Source organism: Drosophila simulans, chromosome 3L (assembly GCF_016746395.2).
Source record: "Drosophila simulans strain w501 chromosome 3L, Prin_Dsim_3.1, whole genome shotgun sequence".
NCBI classification, from domain to species: Eukaryota; Metazoa; Arthropoda; class Insecta; order Diptera; family Drosophilidae; genus Drosophila; species Drosophila simulans.
Window position 1 is genome coordinate 9,137,918 of NC_052522.2, and position 27,355 is coordinate 9,165,272.

A 27,355-nucleotide genomic window follows, 5' to 3' on the forward strand; every position below is an offset into this window, starting at 1 on the left:
AAAGAGAGCTTCTCGAAAAGGCAAAGCGCTCACAATTTGTCATAACTTTCACAAAACTGTCGCACCAAGCATGGCAAAACAACAATAAAAAATAATAACAACAACAATAACTGACTCGGGCCAAAGGACACACAAAAAATAACAAAAAAAAAATAAAATATATATACTAAAAACGAAATGAAAACTGCCAAAAATTGCAACCAACTGCAGCGAGTGAAAAAAAATTTGCATTTTTATTGAATTGCAAAAGTTTTTTTTCGGTCACTGCTGTCACTACTGACTGCTGTTCCAGATCCAAGAATAGCCCCACCACCAAAAAAAAAAAAAAAACTCTCTGGAATCGGAATCCAAAACCGGAAACCCATTCGCGACATGCGAGCAAGTGGAAAATTGCAATAATATTGAATTTGGCTATTAAGTCGTTAAGGCTTGTTTGTTGTGATGCCATAAAGTCCGAACCAAACCGGAGTTCCGTTACCAATATCCACCTACAATAAACAGGCACTAAACTGGCATAATATGTGCCACGCCCCCGAAACTATATATATATATATATATAAATCTATATAAATGGAGAAAATGGGCGAGAAAAGCGGGGTGGTGAAACCTTTTATTATGACTGCCATTGATTGCCAATTTAGAGGCGCACGTGACTGGCAAGTAGTCGAGGTTTAAGCCAAAATAAAATGGCACAAAAACTTGGCCCAGCTAAGCGAGCGTAAAAATTAAGAGGCCTAAACGTTTCGGGCACATTTTTTTTTTTATATATCTCAAACTTTTAAGCCATTTAACCGATTTGGCGACACTAAAACAAGCGCCGCATTAACATTAAACCCGCACGAAAATTGATTCATAAAAAAGTAGTCTCGACGAAATAAATTCGCTATATGTTGGAGGGTGCTATTTTGTCATTGTTGGTTTTTAAGTGAATTTTAAAAGCCTTTTACCAGTTTTTCGCTTCATTTGCCGTTTTATGTTTGCCCCAGACAATATTGAATCTAAGGGCAAAATGAAAAAAAAAAAAGTATAAAGGAAGGATGCAGGCGGCTGAGGTTGGGGCGTCAAGTAAATGGTTTTATTTATTGACACATGTTTACTTATCGGCTGCCTCACTGAATGGATAGATGGATGGATGGATGGATGGTTGGATGGGTGGATGGATGCGAGGGTCTGGGGATAAAGGTTCTCATGCTTCATTTAATGCAATCGAAAGTGCCCCGGAACTTCCCGGAAAAGCAGCACGTGCCCTTCTCATTAGGTGTCCCCGTACATCTGTGTATCTGTATATCGGAGTATCTGATAGATGCGCTCGTTCGTTGGCTTAAATGTGGTAATTTTTAATGCATGAGCTTGTGGTAGATCGTCAAAAACAAATGTAATGATTAATTGTGCGAATGGATTGCCATCGTTTGTGGCTCATAAAATATTAAATAAACTTCAACCGAACTTCTGGCTGCGTTCTTCGAGGTCTGTATAATTCCGAGCTAATTTGGTCAAATTATAAATGAGGAATGGTTTAGCTTCGACTATGTGTGTGTGTGTGTGTGGCACAGGCAGTCATATGTAAGCTTAGATCTGGAATTACCCACAGCCGAGTGCCCAAATACGTAATTACAGTTATGAAGCTTTAGCTGACGTAGTTACACACAGAAATAGCCGACCTAAATGCACATTATGCCGGCATATTAATGACGATATCTCCGCCCCCAAGAGTATTATGCATACATACATGCACACGTTTCTATACGTATATATATATTTATGCATATATACATATATGCATATGCTTGTTTGCAGGACGCAGCCATTTAATAAATAGTACTACATATACAGGTAACGGAAATACGAGGAGCGGGGGAACTATTCCGTCGGCCAGGCAACTTGGTCCAACAAACTTTGGATTTCAATCACAGCTCGAGGCTCTGACATGTTAATTGACCGGATCCGGATCCGGATCCTGTGAAGGTCAAAGGTCCTTTGGAAACTTTCTTCTTTTAATTAAACACACATAAGTTTCCAACTGATTTCCGCCCACTTGCCTCCTCGAGTTTGAACTTTCAAATTAAAGACACATTTAGCTCGCAAATCACAGTCAGCACAAGTAAGAGGGAAAAAAATCGAAGGGAAAAACAAACGGAAAGCGGGGAAAAACCGTTCTGCGCCATTAATTCTAATGTTAATGCCAGTCCGAGGGCCTCCAACACAGTGTCACAACAAAGACGCATCATCGATTTTATTCGACCTTCGATGGGCCGCCAAGCGAAATAATGACGGGCTACTGGCCCCAAACTCCTACCCTCAACAAACAAAGTTGCACGGGAAAAAATCTGAACATTTTAACAATATTCAAGAATCTCCAGATCTATAGCTTAACCAATCTGTTCTTAAATATAAATAAATTAAAGTAATATTTGGTTCGAATCTTAGGTATTTAAGCCTGAAGAGTATGTTAATCCTGCAACTGTAGAGAGACTTGTCTATAGCTTCAAGGTGAAGTTTATAGTGATGTACCAAACATAAGACCCTTTCCTAACTCCTTAGACAATTTAGCATACATTTTTTACAATTACCCAAATCAAGTTTTATTTCTTCAAAATGCGACAGGTAATTTAATCAAGAACACAAGGAAATGTTTTTTTCTCCTGTGTGTGTGTGCAAAGTGGCGGACAAAGGACCAGCAGACATGAGTTCTCCGGACACATGTCAATTAAATTTGGGCTATGGCTCGCTGGCTGGTTTTCCCGCTTTTCCACTACCAATTTCCCGCTTCTCCGGCGACAAGTGCAGTGGGGCGTGGTCGCACAGCGGGACAAGGGCGGGAGCGGGGGCGGCGAACGTTGGTCGTTGGATGGGTAGTGGCCGCTTTTTGGTGGCGATGTCAGCATTTTCGCAACATTAAGAGCATTTTAAATGGCGCATAATTATATTGGACTGGCACATTTAGCGGTCGCCCCGAGGCGAAAAACACACACTGCATTCTGTCTAATAAACTTTACAAAGCCAGCAGCAAATGGCAGGGCACAAAAACAATGACAGGAACAACAGGGACGCGGTAAAAGAAGAAGTAGAAGCGAAAAGCAAACCAAGTTTGCCGCAGGACATGTAAATGCAATTAAAACGCTCCCTTTGTGCCACGCCCCCTCCCCCCGCACTCCCTGGCCAACTTCTATTCGCACTTTGAACAAGCAACCGACAAAAGCTGTTGACTGATGCAGTGAACGTTGCAATCGCAAACGCATTGATTGCGGCCAGTGTACTAATTACCTTAATGGTTATTTCAGCACTGACCTCGGGCTAAGGTTATTTAAATGGCATAATTTTCAGGAAATTTGTGCCGATTTTTTCGGTTTGTGTATATGCATAGATAATGGGGAGGCACTTGATTTTTATGGACATTTTCGTTGCCTAATTGAGTTTTCTATCGGCACTTTGGGGCAACGTGGCAACGCTAATAAAGTCAACACTAAAAGCCTCGTTCAATATTCAATTAGACGCACAACACACACACACACACACACATTTACGCACCCACCAACTCCCAATCACACACACACACACACACTCGCAGAGACAAAGGCACGCACATTTTGTTTTCACCGCCGTTGTCACCGTTTTTGAGCTGCCATTGACATTTCCGTTTCCGTCGCGCGCTCTGATTCAATTAGCACAAACCGTCGATGGGCGGTGGGCTGGTGGGTGGTCATGTGGGTGGCAGTTTGTGGACGGAGATCCATTGTAGAAAGCTTAGCATATGAGCCCGCTAATAGGCGCAATGCTGGCTTAAATAGTGGATAGACATGCTCACCTCAAGGGTGGGCGGTAATAAATGTGGGGCGTGGCTCTGCCTTAAATGACACGTGTCGCAGCCGCAATGTCTACCGGATTTCGCTGTGCCAACAACTTTAAGTTAAGCAATAAATATTCCGCAATTTCGACATTATAAAGTTATAAAGTTTCAAGTTCATTGGGTTGGGAACTTTAATGGCATTTCTAATATGTATCCAATAAAATTATGTTATTTGTACCCCTTTTATAAATCGTTATATACTTAGCATAATTTTTATTGCTATTAATAAAAAGTCACACGTCATTTAAGCATAATCCCTGTGGCTCCTAACTTTAAATTAAATAATTACTATTTTATGGAATATAAGGCATTATAAAGTTATCATCTGTCAAGTCCCTAATAGCTGCCCTATTTTACTTCCTATATTATAGAACTGCCACGCGTGAAAGTCGTAAAACAATTCGTGCCCAATATAGTTGGTTGGATGATATGTGGTATGATGGGGGACCCCTTTTGGGGCTGGTCATTTGACAAGTGCCAAAGTTGCCACTCGTAAAGTTGGCGCAATAAAAGCCGACAAAGGCAACTGGCCCAAAAGGAGAGACACCATGACCATGGCCTATCTACCAGGCAGGGAAACAGGCCTAAGGACCCAGGCCCCTGGTCATAAATATTATGTCCATTGTGGTCATAAAAGCCCAAAGACATTCGGCAGGCGAAAAACAAACCAACAAAATAGAATACAACAAAAAAACAACAACCAATAGCTCGAAAGAGCCGAGCAGGCAAGAAATTTAATTTATGTAAATTAAACTGGCAAATAATTGGCCCAGAGGCAGGGAGCCGAAAAAGGAGCGGTAACGAAGAAGGCCCTGCAATGGCAATTACTTAGACGATAAGACGAAAGACGAAGATGCCGTAAGTAAAAATGTTGGATGTACGCTAGAATTTCCCTAAGAAATCGCTGCAATCAATCAACGTGCAATGGCAACAAGCAAAATCAATTGAAATTGAAAGATGATTTCCCTGCTCCCCGGTCTCCCGGCCTCCAGTATCCGGTCCAGGATCAGGGGAAGTGTCCTGGGTGGAGCGGGGGCTTGGGGCGCATTTTAGGGGGCCGATGCAGGACAAGAAAAATCACTTACATTAATGAGTTCAAGTTGTTTTTGCCTTGCGGCTGCTTCTTGCTGCTTGGTAATTTATAATGTCAGCAACCAAAGAAACCTAACCGAACCGAACCGATTTCAATGCATTGCGAAAAATATCCAAAACAAAAAGGTGAAAATGAAAATTTATTATGAAAAAATTAAGAAATAACTAAGCATTTTTAAGGCATAATATTTAGATACATAATAACGATATAAATAGATGAATTTGCTGTTTATTTATTTAAATGAAAGATTTATATATTACCAAATCTTCTATTCACTACTGATTCCCCTACCAGGTTAATTTTTCTCACCGTGTGAAGTTTCGCCGAGCAGAAGTTACATTTCCATGCACAATTTACACCAATCTACAAGATACAACTACACATGCTGACGAAAAATCGAGGCAAGCAAAGCAAAGCTTGCGGCTGAGCTAATCAATCTCGTGGCATGTCAGCCAGTCAATTTGTGAGCATGTGTGAGTTCATATGTGCTCGTGTGTGTGTGTCTATTGTAGCGCTTGTAAGAAGTTAGTCTAATTAAATAAATAAGTGCATGTGATTTATTTGCCAGACGCAACAAAGAAAAAAACAAAAAACCAGGCAAATGGAATAACAGATAGAAGACGAGAGCTTATTGATGTTTATATTTTTGCTCCATACCGTTCTGTCTCCCAATTTGCCCATAAATCCATCTCTGTCGCTGGCCTAATTGAATGATACAAATTTCATGACAACCAATAGGATACCATGACAAAATTATATATTAGGCTGGGGGGATTTTGGGAAAATAATTAGCGGAGGCCTAACTTATGGTTGTATTTTTCCAATTGAATGTCACTAATTACAAAAAATAGCTGCCTATCAGTATTTATCAAAATACCAAACTGTCACAAATATCTGTTACATTTTTTAATTTATTTCTTTGATTTAATCAATTCATTTAAATTCTTCACATAATAAATAAAAAAAACATAATAATAAAAATAATTTTTTCATATTGAAAATGCACTTTAGAAAATTTGTATGCATAATATTTCAATTTTAATTATCACAATTAATCGCATTTAATTAGTGCTAGCCTTCATGGCAAATTCTTGAAAAGCAAGTGTCATTTCTAACTCATATTGTCAATAAATAAATTGATTTTAAAATCATGGTAAAAACATTATTTGATACACCAAAAGTGCATTGAGTTTTAAGAGTATTATGCTCTTGAACCAGAATTAAACACTTGGTCTGGGCTTTAAAATGAAAGCCATGACTTTAAAACTTGGCCATTTTGATCTGCTTTATTTAAATTGACAGAAAGTCTCGACAAACACATTTAATTTCAAACGAAATTCATAATGCTTAGAAACCCTGAAAATTGGAAGACAAAATGCTTTAATCGAAAGTTTATTTTTTAAATTCTAACATCTTTTAAGGTCTTTACCATTTCAAGCTCTGATTAAATTTCTTATACCGGACTTGGTTATTAAGGCCACAAATGGCTATATTACTTTGGGCCCTTTCCCACTTGGACTGTAGCCGTTAATTTGCCAGCCATGCCAGCCACGCCCCCACTGAAAAGCGTAGAGGCGGCAGAAAGGGCGCTGGCCACAGGATGAGCGACCATGCCCACATGCTGCACAAAGGATTTAATGAATTTTGTAAATTTATTAAAGCCGCACGCATTGCAACCATGGGCAACCTTTCGCCGCTTTTTCGCCTTGCAGTTCCTGCGACAGACGGCCAACATAACAACAGCAACAACAAGAACAACCACGAGAACAACAATGGGGGCGAAAAATTTAATTAATTGCAGTCCAGTAGGAGGAAAATTGCAGCATCAGGATCAGAAGGTCCTGGCTGCTGGCGGCTACTGGCATTCCAGTGGAGCAAATACTACACCAGCGCCAACAGCAGGAGCAGCAGCAGGAGCAGCAGGTTCGCCTCTCGGCAATCAGCGGGGGCGGGTCAAATCGGCATGGCCTAATGATTTTCCTGTTATGCCAGCGTTGAGCCAAAGAAAACATAATGAAGCCAGACAGAAAGAAAAGATGGTTGGGAATTTGGAACAAAATCGTTTCGTTTGGGCACAAGGATAACGACAACGACAAGGACTTCATTACCAAATTGAGCGGCGACTGCCATCGATGTACTGTACTCAGCTATGCTGTGTAGACTGTGTCGACTGTGTAGACTCCGACGTTTCCGTTTCCGGCTGCACTGACTGACCGAAGGAGCAGCTGCACCAATACCAATGCGCTAGCGAGCATCCTGCTGATGGCGATTTATATAAAGATATAAACGTGGCCGAGCAATCAAGCGGCGATGGCGACGATTTCCTCTTCGGACTCAGTGCTTTCTGTGCTCTTCCTACGCGCGAATTTCGCCGACGGGCTTAAATATCGCCTCCGAAAAAATCCATCAAAATCTTTGCCGACTCTTGAGGCCATAAACTTGTGATTGATACCGAATTTAATCAACTCGAGCGCATTTGGCATCGTATCCCATTTCGGTATTCTTCTTTTTCGGCTTTCCTGTCGGCCGCTTCTTATATTTTTAATTTACGCCTCGCAGCACGATTCTGCATGGCTTATCACAGAGATTGGCAAACGGTTCTGCTTCAGTGCACTTCAATTAGTTGGTCCTGCCGGAGAATACGACACCAGAAACCGGGACGGATCATCCGTCCGGCGTTCAGTTTTTGTGGGACGCATCCGCGGACATGGTACGTATTTATTTCTATGATTGCTTGTCTTTTACAGCGAGAAAAAATGTCATTGTTATGAGAAGTAGGAAATTACTTATCTAAAAATTCGCATTTAATAAATATTTTATCCCACATAATTACTTTCGAAATGTAACTCTGTTTATATGTTTATATACAATATTTTAAAGATACAATTTGTGGTTCTTAAATATTGATGTATAATTAAAATGTTTCTTTTAATTTCATATTAATTTTTGATTTCAGTAGAATGAAACAATGTATAATTGAAATATTTTTCCTCGTGCATTATATGCTTTTTCGCTGGCCTTGTTGTGGTTTTCATTTTCAATATGCACAAAAAAAAAAGGCACAGAAAATTCCGGATGTTCATCAGCCAAATGAGGAGCATGCTGGCCAAGAAGAAGACGCAGAAGGCCAGTGGACAAGCGGGAAATGCTTTCACTACGATTCTGGGCCGGAGTCAGGGGTCACGGGTGGCGGCGAGTTGAGTCGAGAAGGTCGCTGCGCTTACAAATTTCAATTTGACTAAAATTGGTTGACACACATTGCAGCAACTGCAGTGCACTCTCTTTTTATTTTCCAGCTACTTTGTATGTGTGCGAGTGTGTGCGCACCGCCGAAATATTCATGCAAATGCACTTAAAACATTTTAAAAGCGTTTCTGCGGTTCAATTTGCATAATTCCAGCCACACTCACACTGTAAAAATGCACAACATTTTACCACTAATGGTGCATACACCCATTCACCCATTTGTGTGAGTGAGCCTGCACTCTCGCACACATGTGCATACATTTAATTATCGAAATGGCAACTGCCCCGCCCTCCGCCCCTTTTTGCCGACTTGAACTACATTTCAGTGAAATTGACCAGAAGCAGACATTAAATTGCACGTGGCCAGTAAGCGGAGAAAGGCGCCTCAGTGTCCCAGTTGCCAGGATTGCGACAAAAGGACACAGGACCTTGATGAAATCGGCCAAATCGTAAACAGTATTGCCGCAACCCAATTAGGCATAGTACCAAATTTATTAAGCTTAGCTGAATAAATGAATGAAAATTAAATTGGAATGCCGATTTGTACCTCCAATTCGTTTAAGACAAATTAGTAGTACCTTGATAAGGTAAAATGTAATTTTAGCAGAATTCAGATTGATTTATACACCATTTCTGGATAAGCATATATGTTTCATAAATAGTTCATATTATCTTTTATTGAAATAGGATTTCTGCAGACTAACATGTTTCTGGAATGCCATAAACCACCCCTCATTATGGATGTTAAAATTTAACATTTTAAGGATGACCATGTAATTGTGGATTCAATCCTTATGCTAACAGGCTAGCTATACATTACTGTTATGTTGCCATAAACACCCCTTTGTGGATGCTAAAATCAGAACAGCGCAACCATAAACAACCCCTACATGTGGATCGAAAGATATAACATAACATAGGAACAGAATGTCAGGATGTTTCATTACACTAACATTTCCGTTACACTTTCCCCGCCACTTGTACACAAAAAGTGTTCCCATGTTAATGCGAGTGCTTGTCGCTGTTAAAAAGAAATAACATTTAAATACTAGAGTTTATTATGCATGTTCGTATGTATGTGGCGTCCTTTAAACAGCTCAAAAATCATACAAAATCATTAGACAAAATACGAAGCAAGCTAACCAAAGTCACGCACCAAAGTCTGCAAGTACTTGTGATAATTGTGAGAAAAGCTGCGGGAGAAATTTACTTCGACACGCAGTGCATTTGGAAAACATTTGCTTAAATGCCGCAAACCAAAACTCAGATAGCAGAAGAATGAAATAGGCACACAGACACACGCTTCATATTGCAACTGGGTTCCGTTTCTGCACGTTTCTGACACACATGCAACCCACTGAGCAGCCACCCCACTCCGCCCCACTTCAGCCCACCCATCTCAGCCCAACTGCCACCCATTCGCGCGCTTGAGCTCAATGGTGCACCACAAAACGCGCAGCCAATACGCCCGCGGGTCTATGGTAACTTGGGATCAGAGGGGTATTGGGATATGGGAATTGGTATCTATGTTGGTGCTGCACAAACAAAAAAACTGTGAGACTTTGGCTGACATAAAAGAATAAACTTTATTCATATGAGAACTAAGCTACTTAAGAACTCCTAACATAATAATATGTATAAGAGTATACAATACAGAGTAAAGATAGTATAATATATAGAATATCTCCGATTAATAGTTATATTTTATACTATGTAAAAAGAATAATATGTTTTCCAATGATTGACAGCATTTTTCTCCGAAGTGCACTTGGTATTGGAATGGATGCCAACTAGCACGCGAGATATTGATGTGCGCAAAATATGCCAAATATCAGTGAGGAGGATGGCCCATACATTATACAATACACACATGTGCACGAGTGTGAGTGCTGCCAAATCAAGCGCAAGCCCAAAAGTAGCAACAAATAAAATTTTATGCGCTGCGCGAAAAGTTTTCCTTTTGCATAACGCCCAGCAAATCCAACAACGGCCACAACAGGAGCATCATTGGGGAAGGCAATAGCAATTTACATGTACAATGCAAAAGTTTCGATTTTATTGTGTGGGAGTGGTGGGGGTTTTCAATTTTTTCTTCTTTTTCGAAATGGGGTGGTGTGTTTTTGAATGGGCTGGGTAGGGTTTCTGGTTGAGATGTCTGATTCTGTTTGTTTTTACTCTGACAGCCATAGGAGATCGAAAACGCACATACTCCATACTCCTCCTCCACATTCAGCGTTCCACGATAAACACAAAGGGCAGAAATATCGAGCGATTGCCGCTGCCGGCGGTTGCCAAAAAGTCAAAAATAGTTTCGAAACGCCATTTGTTGTACTTATTTTGGGGAATGCCAGTTAAGTGGAGGGACTTCATTTGCCATTACACACTCGAAAACACAACCTGAATGAACTTTTCGATGTCGGTTTTAAATGTTTAAAGGCTTTTCTTGGGAGCATTTTCTTCTGCTTAAAGGCATATTAAATATGTTATTCCTATATACAGAATATTGATTTCGATGTTCGATACATTACATCTTTTCTTTACAAAACTGCAAAGTCATCAGATTTGCTATTTGTAGAATTTCCCCAATGATATAAAGAGATTGGACTCCGCTTTTTGGAAGCCAGATAAATTGTTAGCAATTTCAAGCATGAAACGCATCGCATTCTACTTATGCACATCTACTCCAGCCGAGATGGATGCACATACATACTATATGCACTCTAATGTAGTTTATAACCACAATTTAACATGGCCAGCTACCGCAGATGCGGTGCATTGCCTTGGCTATATCTAATTTGCATACTGTCTGGGTCGATTATATTACTGATGCTGGATTCCGGGCGCATACTAATCAATTGGATTGTTGAGTGTTCATAAACCGAAAGCCAATCAGTTCAGCATTAAGATCAGCCATGTTGCTGGTTCTACCATTAAGGGAAAACAATGATAGAGCTTGTGCTAAATGTATCTGAAATCTTTAACTCGAACTTCTACCAGTTTGCAGAATCGCCTTTGATGAAGCTGTGGCAAGGGCCTCCAAACGTATTAGCGCACCCATGACAGTTTAAATTTCCACAGAGCCACATTTTTTGTGCTGCGCTTTTCGTTGCATATTTCAGGGCGCCGCTGCCCATTGCTCTTGTTGGCCAGGAAACACAGCGAACTGCCAAATGGCTTGCGCAAAGCGGAAGAAAAACTAAAACAAATGTCAGTCGTAGTTGACGTAGTTGCCACCGACCACCAGCCACCAGCCACTAGCCACCGGAGCGGTTCCAGAGCCTCCCCAGGATTCACCCTTCCACACCACCCCCCGTCCTGCCCCTTGATCCCTGCCAGCGAAATGCAAATGTCATTTGCAGTTGACACTTGACTCAGCACTTCGCACTGTCCTAGGGCACTTTGGGGTTTTCACCTGCGTCTTTGCGCCCGGTTTCCCGCTTTACACCAAACCCACCCCACTCCACCCCTTAACCATTTACTGCGTTTGGTGGCACAATGGCTGAGAGACTCACACCCCCGCAGACAGCTGGGTGAATAAAAGAAAGTAAAATAAAACAAAAGTTGGGGTAGTAGCTCGAAAAAAAAAATATGGGGGCAAGCTGGGGGAATAGGGTATACGGCAAAGGGGTGCGAGAGGAGGGGTCGACTAATGCCAACTGAACATGAATAAAGTCGTGGCCCCTTGGGAAGCTGCTACCGCTGCCATGTCGTCGTTATTCTCGTGGTCGTCATTAGGAGGGCAGACGTCAAAGTATGCGCTTTGTTTTTGCTGCGTGCCATGCAGCGTGTTAATAGCCAGGCACCGGGCTCCAAGTCACAGCGAGAAATTAGCCCTAACTTGACTGGCAATTTGAATAAATATAGGATTTTAAGGAAAACAATAAAAAATCGTACAAAATTTAAGTTCTTTGATTCCTATATGTTCATGGCATGCGAAGAGTATACAATAAATAATTTGAAGTATTTGTATGCATATATAAATATATATTAAATTTCGAAGGAAGCTAATTCTATGCCAATTTCTCTCAGTGTATTACCGTGAGGCATGAAACCGCTTCCCGCCCGAAAGCCAAAAAGACCAAGTTGACATAGTCTGGTGGATGGGTGAGATGGGGCGTGATGAGGGGCCGTGGCGGTTCACGTGGACCAAGAGCCACGGCAAAGTCAAGTGCTGCAGTTGCCGTCGTGTGGCGAAAGTGAAGCTTGCACAGCGTGCAGCGAGTGGCTGACATCTCGTGTGGCTGTTGGTTGAGCGTTGAGCACATTAAATTGATGCGCTTGATAAGGATTACAAAGAAAGGGTGGCTTAAAAAGAACACGTATTTAAAAACAGTGCACAAAAGCAGCCAGAATTAATTTAAATTATAATTCTACTCTTGTATTTATTTATTTATATTTATTGAAACATTTATAAATTTAAATGTTTCCATTATATTGGAATATAAGAAGGTTCAACGCTGCGTATGCGTAATTAAAACGCCACCTGTTCGGCTGTTCATTGAACTTGACAAAAAGCTTTGACTGCCCTTACTTATGCTAACATCCCCAAGAGGGCGACACTTAGTTTAAAATCAGTTTAAAATATAAAATAAATAAATGCGTTATATTGATCAAATTTTCCCATTAGAACATAACTATTAAAAATTTAATTTATTTTCCATATAAGCTTCGAGTACTATTCCACTAAATTCAAACACTGTATGCAAATGAAGGCCAGTCATAGGCCTGTAATTAAATTTTTAAAAATGCATGATAAACTTAAAAAAATTTCCCAGCTCAACTGATTTTCATGTCATGACTATTAAAAAAAGCCGGAGAGTGAGTGCCAATGGAATCACAATCACTATAGTGCCGAGTAAGCGAGCCAAGAGAGAGGATTCGATATTTTGTTTACTTTTCAGTTTCATCCCCACCGGCTGAAATGCAACTTTGAGCAGTTGTCGTTCGACTGGCGCGCCAGCTACGTACTCCGGAAAGAGTCACGGATTTTCAGAGACTTGATCATCTGAGATCGATATATTTGAGTGGAAAAAAAACACTTTTTAAAACATAAACCAGGTCAGGTTTTTGCACTTTTCATATGGTATTTTAAAAAGCAAATAAAAGTTATTATCGGCAATTACGTTGATATATTCTCAAAACAAATAAAAACCAGGAGATAAGTGGCTCTATAAATAACTAATTTTATGGAAAACCCATAATTTAACGACGCATAACAAATGATATTTTTAGCAATCCAAGCCAAATCCGCAATGTTCGAGGAGAACAATAGCCCCACCACCGATAATTCGCTTTGGACACTTCAGGGTCGTCAAAGACCGAGTCCCGCCCAAAGGTTACATAATCTCACCTCCGGCGGCTCAACGACCTCATCCTCTGGCCTACCGCTTCCGCAGAATATCTTCACGAATCCAGCTATACAGCCGTCCAGCGTTATAAACCTCAACCACTCCACCGACGTGGTAATCGGTCCCATGACCCAATACCAGGGACCGGTATCCATATACTATATGGATTATATGGAGGCACACGCCATGCAAACGGCCGCAGGTGAGTCCCCGATCCTGAATGCAGTGGAAAATTATAGTTGTAAGCGGGAAAACTAAACCAACAATTAATTAATAAAATTAACATATTTCTAGTGTATAACAATATAACAATAATATACGAGAATAATTATATTTTTTGCAAAATTTATTCATTTTTTCCCAATGTTTTTAAATTGTGAGCTAAATAGTTCAAGCACTCTGCACTGCATTATTTTAACAAAATATATTTATTTTCGAAACCGATTATTTTAAATTTATTACGATCACTTGCCAGATCGTGGTTAATTTCGATATCAGCAAGTCTTGATTCGTGATCTGATTACTAATAAAGTGATTTATTACGATTTCACTTGACAAATTCAACTATACGACAATTGCATGTTCTAAAGATCTGATCTTGTTAAAAATGTTAAATAAATTAAATTAAATATGTATAATCCATTATGGATAATTAGTTCCACAACTCGATCGACCACCATTGTTTGGCTATGGGGTCAATAATTTAGCGAAAAGAACAGAGCGAATGAGTGAAAAACCAAGGTAATTGCAATGCAAATAGCGTGGCGGGATTCCCGGAATCCCCGTACAAATAAAAAGTCGGGATCTCGAGCAGCAAGAGAGCCAAGAGAGCACTCAACGCTCAGTTGCACTCGGTGGCGGAGAGAGAGCCACTATCTCTAGTGTCCAGTGTTTGTGGATCAAACTTTAGCCACTTGCGATGCACGGCGCATATTGCGCATACGTCACGTAGTTCGGAAGAGCGAAAGGGAGAGAGACATACGAGAAGTAAGAGTGCAAAGCGTGAGTGTGGAAAAAATGTGATATGCCAAAACAGCAACAAAAGGCCGGCGATATCATGACGCACCCTTGCCGCCCCCTCAAAACCTCTCTTCCAACCGCACCCCCCCGCCAACTCAACCCCTCGCCTTTCTTCACGCAAGCAAACACAAAACATGTCAACCCAAGGGTAGAGCGAGATGGCGGCTGCCTTCCAGCGCATTTGCCATTCGTATGTCTGTTTCTCTTTCTGTTCCATCGACAGCTGCGCCGCATTTCAGTTGTTTGTGCGACGGGTTCAGGTGCGGTGGCGGTACCAGTGGCACTCCGCCGTCCGATTATCGGTCAAACCCATTGTGGCCACATTATAAAACAATCAATTTGCAGACCACCGCTGTTCCCAGTATTTGTGCAGCCACTTAGTTATGACACTTCCGATGACTCAGTGGTCAATTACTCATAATAGATATATAGGCTTATAATGCCGTGTGTTGTGTACCAATAACAAAAAGGAAAAAGGTGTGATAAGCTCAGTGGATCGAAGTGCCATGAAACTGCTACTAAAAGTTCACTCGGAACGCACGGCGCGCAGAAGACGAACTCCCGAGCCCAGTTTAGCCCACTCCCGGGATTCATCAAGTACATACGTAGTATATAGTATCTACTAATAAAATAGATTTACTTAGCGCTTTCACAGGCTTAACTAGATCCGTGTTTTCCTACACTGAAAAAATATGTAGAGGCCCGAAAAATATTTGCAGCTACCAAAATAGCTTTAAAACGTTTTAAACAACACTGTTGTTATAGAAATATATGTGCCTTTGATATGCAAATCCGTAAAATGTTTCAAAAACATTTTAAGTCAATATATCCATTGAAACGACACAATTTCTTGCCTTTTGTGAATCATATGCTAATTGATTGACTTTCGCTAATTAAGGAATCAATAGCAACAATGCAAATGGTAATGGCAACGCCAATCGAAATCGTGATAAGTCGCCATCCAGGCGGGTCACCCGGAACACCATCCTGCTGATCACGCTGATCCTGCTGGTCCTGGCCACCGGATTGGTTGTGCTCTACGTGGAACTCAATCGACCCAAGCCCGAGTTGCCCAGTAACAAAGCCATCTACTTTGGCAACAACTACGACCACCAAACGTGTAAGTGGATGGGACTTTTATAATCCTTATAGCCAATTCACCAATTCTACAGTTCCGAATCTAGGAAACGGCCATCTCGTCGTCGACAGAATGCAGTGGGGAGCGGCGAAGACCTCTCATGGTCTGACCATTCCCCTGAAGCGACCCATTCCCTACGTCCTAATCACCCACATTGGAGTGCAGTCCCAGCCCTGCGAGAACATCTACAAGTGCTCCATCAAGATGCGCACCATTCAGGATTCAGCCGTTGCTGAGAAGGGTCTGCCGGACATTCAATCTAACTTTTATGTAAGTATTTTTAACACAAGCGAATTAATCGTTAAAAATATTATTAATATTATGATTATTAATATTATGAAAATTTTATGAAAAATATTCTTTATTCTTTTCTTGTAAAGATGGCTAAAAGTATGCAACATATAATAAGTTCTGCACTCTTTTACACGCCTTAATGGGAAACATAGTCCCTAAAATAAGCCTTATATAACTATTTTAAAGCTTTAACATACAAATTTCTTCGAGTGTAGTAGGGAAAAGAAATCCCAGAGCGTGCATTTGTGTTCCCGGCACGTTCACGTGCCATTTTGGGCATTTCGCTTTCCGCTTACGCAAATTGTCAAATTTCCAAATTTTTGTTTCGACCAGGTTTCGGAGGAGGGCAACATCTACGTAGGCCGCGGCTGGGACTGGGCCAACACGTATGCGAACCAGACATTGGCCATTACCTTTATGGGCGACTACGGACGGTATAAGCCCGGTCCCAAACAGCTGGAAGGTGTCCAATTTCTGCTGGCCCATGCAGTGGCCAATCGAAATATTGAAGTGGACTACAAGCTAGTGGCGCAAAATCAGGTATAACTATATACCCATCTACCATGAGACATTATACTTAATGGAATACTTTGCAGACTAAGGAGACCAAGAGCCCGGGTGCATATGTCTATCAAGAAATCCGGAACTGGCCGCACTTCTACGGCTGCGGAATGGACGAAGCACCGGCCTGCGGCATCGAATTGGGCATGAAAACGGAATCGTGGGACGCCAAGCAGTAGCTACAGACTTTTCTACCACCTAAGTGTATCCAAGCACAAATTGTATTTAATACATATACTAAGGCGATTTGAGCTTTCTTTTAATCGGTTATGCTGGCTTCGAAAACTCAGTAAACCGGTTGGGAGCAAGCGGTTTACTTATAGTATAGAGCAGATATGGGTATCTCGCTCTCTCTCTCTCTCTGGAGCTCTGTTTGGTTTTACTGTCGCTCAAAAAAGCTGGAAATTCCCAAGCCGCAGTCAACCTCTATCAGTGCCAATACCAGTACCCCTTGTATTCCCCCATAGACTTAAAACACTCATGGATCTTGTGGGTGTGTGTGTGTGTAAATATATGACAGCCTTTGTGCGCCAGTACAACATCATTATCGGTAGCTTCACTTCACTTCACTTCACTTTATATAGACGATGTTGTGATCGCTGTGGCTGCCTTTGTCATTTATCTGCCTTTCAACGTGCATATACAGTGATAATATAATGTTTTATTTTTGTTATCATATGGAGTCATTACTATCCTATTTACAGGAAGATTGGTAATGGCACAGAAATATTTATAAAATGAAATGGATATTTGCCAATAATACCTGCTATCACTACCGACCTTCAGTTCAAAGCCCTCAACAGAGAAGTACGTTCGTTGATTTATAATGGAGCGCCCTTTAAAATGTTTATGTTTTTAATTTGAGCATCATATAATGAGCTAAAACTATGACGACATGGAAAGCTAATAAATGAGTGGGTGTGTTTTTTAACCCTCTTTTCATCAATGACCCAAAGTCCAACCTGCCCAAAAGAGTGACGTACATTCATTGACTAATTAATCCCACGGCGCCTTGAAAAAAAAAAACAAATTATACCTACTCCGCGGAACGAATTTTTGGCAAAAACAATGACGAGAGTACGGCACGTGTAAAGACCAAAAAGAAGAAATAAACACAAATGCGAAGAGGGAACCAAAAAAGTAAAAATAATTAATAATAATTAAGGAAAGAAAAAAGAAAATATGTAGAGGTAGGTATATAAAAATAGCTATGGTGATTGATTTCGCAACTGTTGTAAAGAAATTATTATCTGCTTCATTGGAAATGATTTACAATAATTACTGACATTTTTCGCAATAAAATGGGTCAACAAAGAATAGATTGCCTGGCTACAAAAGGCATAAATCATTAGATGTTCGGTGTAGAACTTGAACTGCAATAAAATCAAACATTTTAAAGGCCACTCAAAAAGCTTATCAGTAAGTCAGGAGCACTGAGAGAAAAAATATTAGAAACGGTCTAAACCCATATCGTTTAAAGTTCGTTGCGCTTTCCACCTATTATTATATTTTAAATTTTTGTTTTCTGTAAGCGTGTTCGAAATTCGTTTCGCCAATTTGTTGCTCTTTACGTTTTATCCATCAACAGTTTCCCGGCGCCCTTTTCAAACTATCAGAGATCGCCGAACCGCCGTTCGCCCATAATTACATTAAATATTTTTCAACACAAGTACAATGGGTCAAGCTGGAATTGGAAGAGAGAAAAAACTATATATATATGTATATATTACTGGTCTGTACCACAAAGTGAAATAGCCAAAAACCGATTGCGGGCCGCAAAACAAAACAATTCTCGGAAATGGTAGCGCAATTTAAAATGTTCACATTTTTGCCCACACTGCAATGTCTGTACCAAAAAGTGTTTTTGGGAGCCGGGAGAGAGCCGGAGATCTTTGTTGTTTATTGGTTGAATAAATAAAAAAAAGATATATATATATATACATACATACATACATATATAATACGTATACGCCGATTTGTCTGTGTCGATGTTGGTGCGGACGACTAAACAACTAAACAAAAACAAACAGTCATCGTCAGGTGGGAGAAGTGGAGAGGCCATTCTCGAGCCACGGGGCGTAGCTGGAAGTATTCATTATAAATTTGACTAATATCTGGAAGATATAAAAAAAAACCCGAAATCGGGAACAGGTTCCGCCACTTAATGACGCTCGGAAAAACCGAAATAATATGCAGCTCGCCAGATGCAGTTATCGGAATTCTTTCGGTTTCTTGGGATCACTCGCATTTCGTTTAAACCAGTTTCGATTGAGAAAAAGTTGTACCGCTAGTTAGTATCATAAGTTACTAAAAATAGATTTTTATAAAGGAAAATTTAAGTCATTGCAATTTATAAATATACTTTATTGGTTACCGCTCGACTACAAAAAGGATAAAAAATACAAAAGAACATGTTCATATTATGTAACATTTAAGCCCTATACTCGTATCTTGAAAAATATTCTTTTCTAAAACGGTTTAGAAGTTTTTCAGGGCAAGGCTTTCGCGTTGCACTCTTAAAATCTTTTGAAAAATCACTTATTAAAATGCAAATCGGCAACAAGTTGGACTGCCTGAAAATCCGACTCAAATTAAACAACTTTGGTTAAATAAACGCAAAAACGCCGACCGCTCTCTTCCCATCACGCTCTATGTTTTTTTTTTTTTTTTTCTCAGCGGTCTGCTCTCCCATCACACGCTCCCCACACGCTGCCATATCAGACGCTCCAGCTTTTCAGGCCGCTGCGATTTGATCGCCGCTCAGTTGATCAGAGTCACTCGAACGCGCCGCTGCTCAACGATTCGAAATTGGCGCGAAACAGTATAAAAAGTTCGACTTACAAATCGGGTATATAGTATAGACGCTCAAATATTTACGAGCTGCAACGGTTTTCGTCGGCGATTTAAAGTGCGTAAGGATATAAGTGTTTATATAGAATAGAATATAGTGTGGATATATAGAAGTTCGAAATAATCGTAATCGAGCAGTCAAATATGTTACAAATAATTGACCAATTATATCGGTATTTAAGTGCAAACTAGTTTGGTTCTCAAATCGTTAGATGTTCCAGGAATCTTAATTAGCCTTTCGAAATGCGAAAGGAAGTGAAAGAATTCGTGGAAGTGAAGAAAAGAAAAAACATGCTATCGAAACATCGATCGAAAATCAATTAATTTGCACATAGGCCATATTTAATGATAATTTTGAAAACACGTAAAACATCAGAGTTGTTAATTATTATCGATTCTCCCAGACAGAATACAACCAAAACAAAGAGCACCCATATTGCGATGTTCTGTGCGTGTATTAGTGACAATGGCCGCCGCTCCAGTGGTGCACGTGTATTGGTGCGCTCAGTAAACTCAAAGTGCCATTCCGTTCCTCATTTGTAGCCGTTGTCGTTATATTTCGTGTTATCTCAAAAGCGTGCTCTGTGCCAACTCTCTAGAACATCGATTCTACCCACAAAGTATAAAGTCGCTACCCTTCCAATTCCATCGGGCTTATCAGAATTCGCAGAATTCTTTAAAAGACAGTTACTGTATTGAAATTGGCACACCTTCTCGCCAACCTTCGTATCTTCCATCAAGACGTCATGGCACATGCCCATAATGATCTTTCAGCCTTTTAAAGACGTCACTCGCGGCTTTCGAATATCCAAAATTAAGCATAACATGCATATATGTATGTATGGGTACCAACTACCACTAGCCACTGTGTGTGTTTTGTGTTTCTCGGAATCCACTTAAGTAAATAAACTACGTCAATGATTATGGCTAATTTGCATAAGCCTTGCATTCGTGCGAGCTTACTGACCAACTATTTGAATCGAATTGAGTGGCATACAATATAAGTAAACTGAATGCATACAATACCCTCATATCTTAATTATACAAACTTCACTGCCATACAACAGCAGCTACGTTTTTATTCGCGTTTTAAAAACTCTCTTGGCAATCGAGCTTATCAACAATCGTGTATACATGAACTGAAAGCGTTGATTGTACTTATAAATCATATTGCAACTGGCAAATAGAACGATCTAATTGATTGTGATAACAATAAAATCACTTTTATAAAGCATGTGTAATTGAAAAGTAATAAAGTACTGACGAAATATTTTATTAATTGTGCGTGTTATATAAAACACTTAATAATGCTCAAAGCTGTGAAATAAATATCATTTAGCTTATCAAATAATATATTTTTATCAGCACTACATTATTAAAAAGTATATATATATATATCAATGTTCTAAAAATTTTTGCACACAAGGGAATTAAATGGTTTTATCAAAAATATAAAAAAACTGAGTGCACCGTAAAGCCGAAGTGCCTCCCCAAAGTAAAGCCCACTTTGGCCCAATTCAAACAAAGAATTTCTTCGAAATTTGACTACATTTGACTAGCTTATTATCATCAAGTTAACCGGGACCAAAAAAAACGTACACTTATTTGCAGATGCTCATGATGTGATGTTTGCTGAGAGCTGTGCCTAGTCAGCCGATTTGCCATACAAAAAAAAAAGTGAAAAAAGTGAAAAATTCTCTGCAATAATGTACCACCCAATCTGCTAAATAGAAAGGCCAACACATAACGCTCAGAGATCCAGAGAAAATATCAATCTGGTTACGTGACTGTCCCGATAGTTCGACATGCATTTCAGCAATGAAACGGAAATGAGCCAATGTCCCAATGCGAAACGTAGAGTAACCGATCCGTCGACTGGACCAAAAAACTGCAGTACTTCGTCCACAGACTCGGGCGTTATACTGAGCGATAATGTGGCGGCATTTCGACCGGAGAAAGAGACCAAAGATCGGGGGACGGACCAAGGGCAGTTCCAGTCGAAATCGGAAGAGAAAACGGAATCCAAGCGTATCAGCGTTGAGCACACTGTCAATATAACAACGGAAAATGCTGGAAAGACATCTTCGCCGGCGGTTTCCATACGGAGCACCACCATTTCCGTTGTGTCCATCGATGATAATGCCATCGATTCGAGTAGTATTGATAGTGATTCGGAGGCCGAGGCGGAGGATTATAAGGTCCAGAAGCTGGGTCACCAGGTCACCTACCCGCCCAACAGTTCACACCTGCGCGATCTTAACCAGGGTCTAACGGTGATCAGTCGTCATGTGGCGCCAGGTGAGGCGGCAGTACCACCACCCAATCCCCTGGAAGCTGGCATTGTGGCCAAGCAAATACTAAACGGTAGTCTGGCCGTGGCCACGCCCACATCTCCGGCGGGAGGTGCCACCCAGGGCATTGGCAGCATCGCCCTGACCAACTCCACGGATGTGACGTTCGGTGATAAGCACTTCTACGAGGGACCAGTGACGATACAACAGTTTCTCATCGACAATCGGGACAAGTGGAAACCGGGCGAGGGACCAGCTAGTGGACAGGATAACCCCGCATTCAATGGTGGACCCAGCACGAATGGCAGTGCGCCGGGTAAGATTTATAATACATATTAATATAAATATATATTGTATATTTATAAATTTATTATATTGTATCTTAAAATCTAAATATTAGTGTACTGATAACGATTTCCGATTGTTTCCGATTTTTTCTACATAGTTATTTGTAGGATCGTTAGTTCGATGAACATAATTTCAACATAATTTCTGCTATAAAATATATCTTTTCTGGGATATACATATATCCTTAAAATATATATATTGCTATTTCCTGCTGCCTTTGTTTACGTTTCTTTGCTGTCTTCACCTTGCCGCCGTTCTGTTTGCTTTAATGGGCCAAACTGAGCGCGTGTGACTATTTGTTTACTCAACCCAATTGGCCAGGTCTAATGGCCGTGCTGCGAATGGTAGATTAGCAGATGGCCCACAAAGCAGGCAGATTCATTGCATGCGCCCAGAACAAATACTACATTTTACTATAAAAACATATTAAATGCATTTAATTGCGCAAGGCAACAAAACTCATTTTGGAAGATTTTTGAAAAAAGTCACAGAAAACTAATTTTATTACGTATGAAAAATATTTTAGCTGGAAAATTATAAAATATTTATGAAAATCACGAACCCAAAATTTGTCTCACATAAAATAAAATTCATGAGAGAAAAACTTTTAACGCCAATAGTGTCGGGTATTTTTTAATGTTAATATATTTTTTATTACTTCTAGAACTTGTTTTTTATCTCCTTGTTTTCCGACTACAATCCCTGCACAAAAACAAGTAAAATTTCATTCACGAAAAGAAAATGTATCTCTGCCGGTTTCAAGGCTCCTCAGCTCGTAAATCAAATCGGTGAAAACTTGCGATAATTAAGCAAAAAAAAAAAAGCCATAGCAGCTGCAATTGTTTACTTGATTCGTTTTCACAATTACCATAATTAAATCGCCAACCAGAACTCAAAATCTCCAATTGGAATTGAACCAGGGGCTCGAGTGTAAATTTAGTCAGCTGTAGTTAAGTGCTGTTTTTATAAAGGCAGGTGCTTCCCCTGGATCTCGCAATAAATACCCATATAAAGCGGGGGGGTTTTTGCCTTGTGTTTTCGTGCGGCTTAAATACTTGCTAAATGAAAAAGTGAAAAAACAAGAACAATTCCTGTATGTGCACACGGATCGGAAAAAGTACCCACCGATCGGCATCAGTTGTTCACATAAAGCGATCGGAGAATGTCGAGGAACACGCTTGAAATTTGCCTAAAGTGTCACGGGATAATCGTAGATAATGACAGGCGTATCCAGTGTGATAATGGCTTTTGTGCTCGCTCCTGTCATCGCAAGTGCACGGAATTGTCCGAGGATCAGTTGAAAGTGCTGGAACTGGTGCCCAATTTAAGGTGGAAATGTGACACCTGTCTGAACAGGGTGCAAGCTGGAGCACAAATGAGCAAGTGGTTGGAAAAGTCCCTGCGGGAACACGAAAAACGTTTGGAAATCCTAGAAGAGGGGCTAGTGAAGCGTAAGAAGAAATACTGAATTTTAACCAAGTTAATATTCGATTTTACTTTGCTGGCAGAGTTAAAGGCTAAATAGAAAACTGAATTAATTATATAATCCTACGTAAATAAACATTTCTTCTGTTAAATTTAACGAATATATTAAACATTAACAATAGTGGTTCAACTGTTTCTAGATAAAATTAAGTCTATTGTCTTTCATAAACGCCGTTAGAAATCTTTGCCTTATTCATTTTTTAAGTTTTCCTTAACAGTTTTTTAACTGTTAACACAGTTAACACCTTTCACTTACCCACTTTAACCACACTTTGCAGGCTCCAAACATGAAGATCCTGCGCAAACCCCACCAATTTGTCCTTTTCTGCCCAATACTGTTGGACGCAAGGCCGTCACTGTTACAGTGGTTTTTGTAACTTTAACCTTCCTGCTGGGGATCGTACTGGCCACCACCACAAATCTCTTCGGAAAGACGTTGAACCAAAGTAAGATCAGAGATGACGACGATTACAGACCAAATATTCCAATCAATTCAACAATAGGTACAGTTTTGTTCCGTGCAAAAGAGCTTCCTTACTAAACGAAACCCGAATTGGCAATCATGCTCTAACACATTCCATCTCACCATCCGAACCAGCATGTGTATAATCCATCTTAATCTCATCCTTTATGTACATAACTCATAAGAAACATTGTGTAGTCGTTATTGGGTACATTATTCATTTTGCTGTTCGCGTTACTTATCACTTGTCAGTGTTGTGAAGTGAACTATAAATCAAAAGTGTGGCCTAAAGTTCAATTGAATGGAATATGCCAGTGAATCGAACTCGTGCATCACCCAAAGGCTCACAAAACAATAGTAGTGTGAATAAAAATTTGAAATATAAAATAATAAAACTCGTACTCCCTTAATGTCTTGATGCAAAAAGTAAGAATTGGCGAGTAATCACTACTATTGTTTTGGTCGCTCTCGCGCCATGCTAACTCCAAAACTCTCAATGCAGCGGGCTTGGATGTCGTCGATAATAGCACCTTGGTGATCCTAAAAGTGGCCGAGTGGGGCGGAAGACCTGCCAAGAAGACGTTGGATGCGCAACAGTTGCCCATCAATCGGGTGGTCATCTCGCACACCGCCGCTGAGGGTTGCGAATCGAGGGTAAGTAGATTCCATAGTCCATGTCCTGATCGTTCATAACGCTTGATCCCGACATTTCCCAACGAAGGAAGTCTGTTCCGCCCGGGTGAATGTCGTCCAATCGTTTCACATGGACAGCTGGGGCTGGGACCACGTTGGCTACAACTTTCTGGTGGGCGGCGATGGCCGTGTGTACGAGGGGCGTGGCTGGGATTATGTGGGCGCCCACACCAAGGGTTACAATAAAGGAAGCATTGGGATATCCTTTATTGGAACCTTCACGACAAGAAAACCCAACGAACGGCAGTTAGATGCATGCAAGCTGCTTTTGGAAGAGGGTGTGCGTCTTAAGAAATTGACGCCCAATTATCTGCTTTATGGCCATCGACAACTGAGTGCCACGGAGAGTCCCGGGGAGGAGCTCTACAAGATCATTAAGACGTGGACACACTGGTCAAACGAAATCTAATAAGTCATGTATTATATATAAATTACAAGTAAATAGAGTCTGTAGAAATATGACGAACAAACGCGCTTTATTCGACCTCATTCCCCACCTAACCCCTATCAAAATTAAGAAAAATTTAACTTTTTCAATGGTTGAGTTGAATGGAATATCACGAATGTACCACTCTTACCAAAAGATGCACGGACGTACGTATAACCTCTTAAGAAAATGTTAAGGGTTGGATGCAAAGAAAAAATTTAAAATAATCATTGATAATGGTTAGTTTAGATCGGATTAAATATTTGTTTGTAAGAGTTGCATCTGTCCCTTAAAAATCTTCGAAGGGTTACTAACACAGCTGATCTCTTTGAACCAGCGAATGATCCTGAAGTCCATGTGGATGGAAAGCTTGTAGTGATCAGTATAAGGGGCTGGGGTGGTATGCCTACTAGAGGAAAGCTAGAGCCCCTTAATCTTCCGGTCTCCAAGGTAATTATCTCTGAGACTCCACCCGAGATGTGCAAGACACAGGTATGTTTAAATATTTATGCGATAATTCATATATTTCACTCGAAGATTAATCTATTATTTAGGAGTCCTGCTCTTATTGGGCACGAGTCACCCAAAGCAGGCACATGGACACCTTCAACTGGGGTCAAATTGGATATAATTTCCTTGTGGGCGGAGATGGACGTATTTACGAGGGGCGTGGCTGGAACTACATGGGCGCTCATACGAGGGACAATAATAACAACAGCATCGGTATTAGCTTTTTGGGAACATTTCGACGACAGGAGCCGACGCAAAAGTCATTAGAGGCATGCCAGCTGCTCATCGCGCAAGGTGTTCGCCTCAAGAAACTAAAGCCAGATTACCAACTGCTGGGACATCGGCAAAACACAGGCACTTTGATGCCCGGCGAGGAGCTCTATAGAATCATTCAAACCTGGAATAACTGGTACAATCTGACGAAAACTTGGCCCGATCTGCATATGACTCAATAGATATAAATAATACAATCAAGAACGAATAAAGGTGTTCAAAAATTATTTTTAGATTTTTAATCCTAAGATTGTTAATTTTTTCGTTCATTTTTATATTTTACATTTACATAGAAATAAAATTTCATTAAACAAATTCATTTATTCGCACTTTTACTCAATTATTTACTATTCGCACACATACATATATTAATTGGTTTTTAGACTTGTAAATTTAACATAGATTTTATAAATCAATAACAAACATCATATACAAATGCATGTATAAATATATCATCACATCTAAACAAAAAGCCGCTTAAATTTTCTAACTAAAAATGTATCCGCTTAAATGTATTAACTAAAAACTTATGCATGGTCAAAGATATATGTATTACTAAAACCTAAAATTTATTTTTGAAAAATCTACAGATCTGGACAACATTGGTGGTGGACTAATACTGAGGTTCGTGGAGCGTCAGCAATGGCTCGCACAGCCGCCACAGAAGGAGATTCCCGATCTGGAGCTGCCCGTGCGACTGGTCATAGCACTGCCCACCAACTCAGAAAACTGCAACACACAGGCGATCTGTGTGCTCCGAGTTCGTCTGCTGCAGTCCTACGATATAGAATCGTCGCAAAAGTGTGATATCTCGTACAACTTTCTGATTGGCGGAGATGGAAATGTATATGTGGGACGGGGCTGGGATAAAATGGGAGCCCACATGAACAATATACCCTATGACTCGATGAGTCTTAGCTTCGCCTATATCGGATCTTTTAAGACCATCCAACCGTCGGCCAAGCAACTCAGTGTGACTCGTCTTTTGCTGGAACGTGGCGTCAAGCTGGGCAAGATTGCACCCAACTACCGATTTACGGCGAGCAGCAAATTGATGCCAAGTGTAACCGATTTTAAGGCGGATGCGCTTTACAAAAGCTTCGCCAACTGGACTCATTGGTCGTGAATAGGTTAAGATAATATATTTTGTAATACTATCATTCATTTTCGTATTGATATTGTATCATAGGTGTTCTCCCTTTAATGTGTGGCATATTCGATTTAGCTAGAATAACGATTCGTTAAAAGAAATGTGATATTAAATAAAGCATAATGATTTACTTGATGAATTTCAATCATGTACGGGGTCAAGAACTAGCTGATAGCTGGAATCGGGGAATTTTTGTCTGGAATTGCCTGAAACCGGAAAAAGGTGTAATATGGCTTGCTTTTTCTACGCATTCTTCCCTGCGATTTAAGGGGCTTCCCCGATTATTGGAATTTTTTCTTTCTTCCGCGACTATCTTAA

At 40.3% G+C, this 27,355-nt stretch overlaps 2 protein-coding genes across 15 annotated transcripts; both read left to right on the forward strand.

Annotated features, from left to right (window-relative positions):
• Positions 1–13,116: 13,116 nt before the first annotated feature.
• Positions 13,117–16,793, forward strand: LOC6737395 (peptidoglycan-recognition protein LA). 4 transcript variants are annotated; one of them, XM_016171179.3, is made up of 6 exons: positions 13,128–13,244; positions 13,419–13,736; positions 15,453–15,674; positions 15,727–15,962; positions 16,320–16,526; positions 16,583–16,793. In XM_016171179.3, the coding sequence occupies exons 2-6, from the start codon at positions 13,439–13,441 to the stop codon at positions 16,724–16,726; spliced, it is 1,107 nt and encodes a 368-aa protein (XP_016031143.1). In that variant the 5' UTR covers positions 13,128–13,244; positions 13,419–13,438; the 3' UTR covers positions 16,727–16,793. The 4 variants fall into 4 exon arrangements, with proteins under 4 accessions (XP_016031145.1, XP_016031143.1, XP_016031144.1 ...); XM_016171180.3 differs by lacking the exons at positions 13,128–13,244; positions 13,419–13,736 and adding an exon at positions 14,779–15,151; XM_016171181.3 differs by lacking the exons at positions 16,320–16,526; positions 16,583–16,793 and having other exon boundaries at positions 13,117–13,244; positions 15,739–15,880.
• A 2,486-nt stretch (positions 16,794–19,279) lies between these two features.
• On the forward strand, positions 19,280–27,167 carry LOC6737396 (peptidoglycan-recognition protein LC). 11 transcript variants are annotated; one of them, XM_016171189.3, is made up of 6 exons: positions 19,280–19,455; positions 21,009–22,004; positions 23,800–23,967; positions 25,442–25,596; positions 25,659–26,100; positions 26,478–26,616. In XM_016171189.3, exons 2-5 carry the CDS (start codon positions 21,203–21,205, stop codon positions 26,067–26,069), a joined length of 1,536 nt encoding a protein of 511 aa, XP_016031153.1. In that variant the 5' UTR covers positions 19,280–19,455; positions 21,009–21,202; the 3' UTR covers positions 26,070–26,100; positions 26,478–26,616. The 11 variants fall into 11 exon arrangements, with proteins under 11 accessions (XP_016031153.1, XP_039149410.1, XP_016031147.1 ...); XM_039293476.2 differs by lacking the exons at positions 25,442–25,596; positions 25,659–26,100; positions 26,478–26,616 and adding exons at positions 24,487–24,638; positions 24,706–25,139 and having other exon boundaries at positions 19,281–19,455; positions 23,800–24,024; XM_016171183.3 differs by lacking the exons at positions 25,442–25,596; positions 25,659–26,100; positions 26,478–26,616 and adding exons at positions 24,487–24,638; positions 24,706–25,139 and having other exon boundaries at positions 19,283–19,455.
• Positions 27,168–27,355: the final 188 nt, after the last annotated feature.

What these genes read in the sequence shown, in the direction of transcription:
- LOC6737396 (XM_016171188.3), top strand. Translation starts at nt 21,203, where the DNA reads ATGCATTTCAGCAATGAAACGGAAATGAGCCAATGTCCCAATGCGAAA. An exon ending in CACGAATGGCAGTGCGCCGG is followed by an intron (nt 22,005 to 23,799) that starts GTAAGATTTATA and finishes CACACTTTGCAG; the next exon opens with GCTCCAAACATGAAGATCCT. An exon ending in TCCAATCAATTCAACAATAG is followed by an intron (nt 24,025 to 26,477) that starts GTACAGTTTTGT and finishes AAAAATCTACAG; the next exon opens with ATCTGGACAACATTGGTGGT.
- LOC6737395 (XM_016171179.3), top strand. Translation starts at nt 13,439, where the DNA reads ATGTTCGAGGAGAACAATAGCCCCACCACCGATAATTCGCTTTGGACA. An exon ending in CGCCATGCAAACGGCCGCAG is followed by an intron (nt 13,737 to 15,452) that starts GTGAGTCCCCGA and finishes TCGCTAATTAAG; the next exon opens with GAATCAATAGCAACAATGCA. An exon ending in ACATTCAATCTAACTTTTAT is followed by an intron (nt 15,963 to 16,319) that starts GTAAGTATTTTT and finishes TGTTTCGACCAG; the next exon opens with GTTTCGGAGGAGGGCAACAT.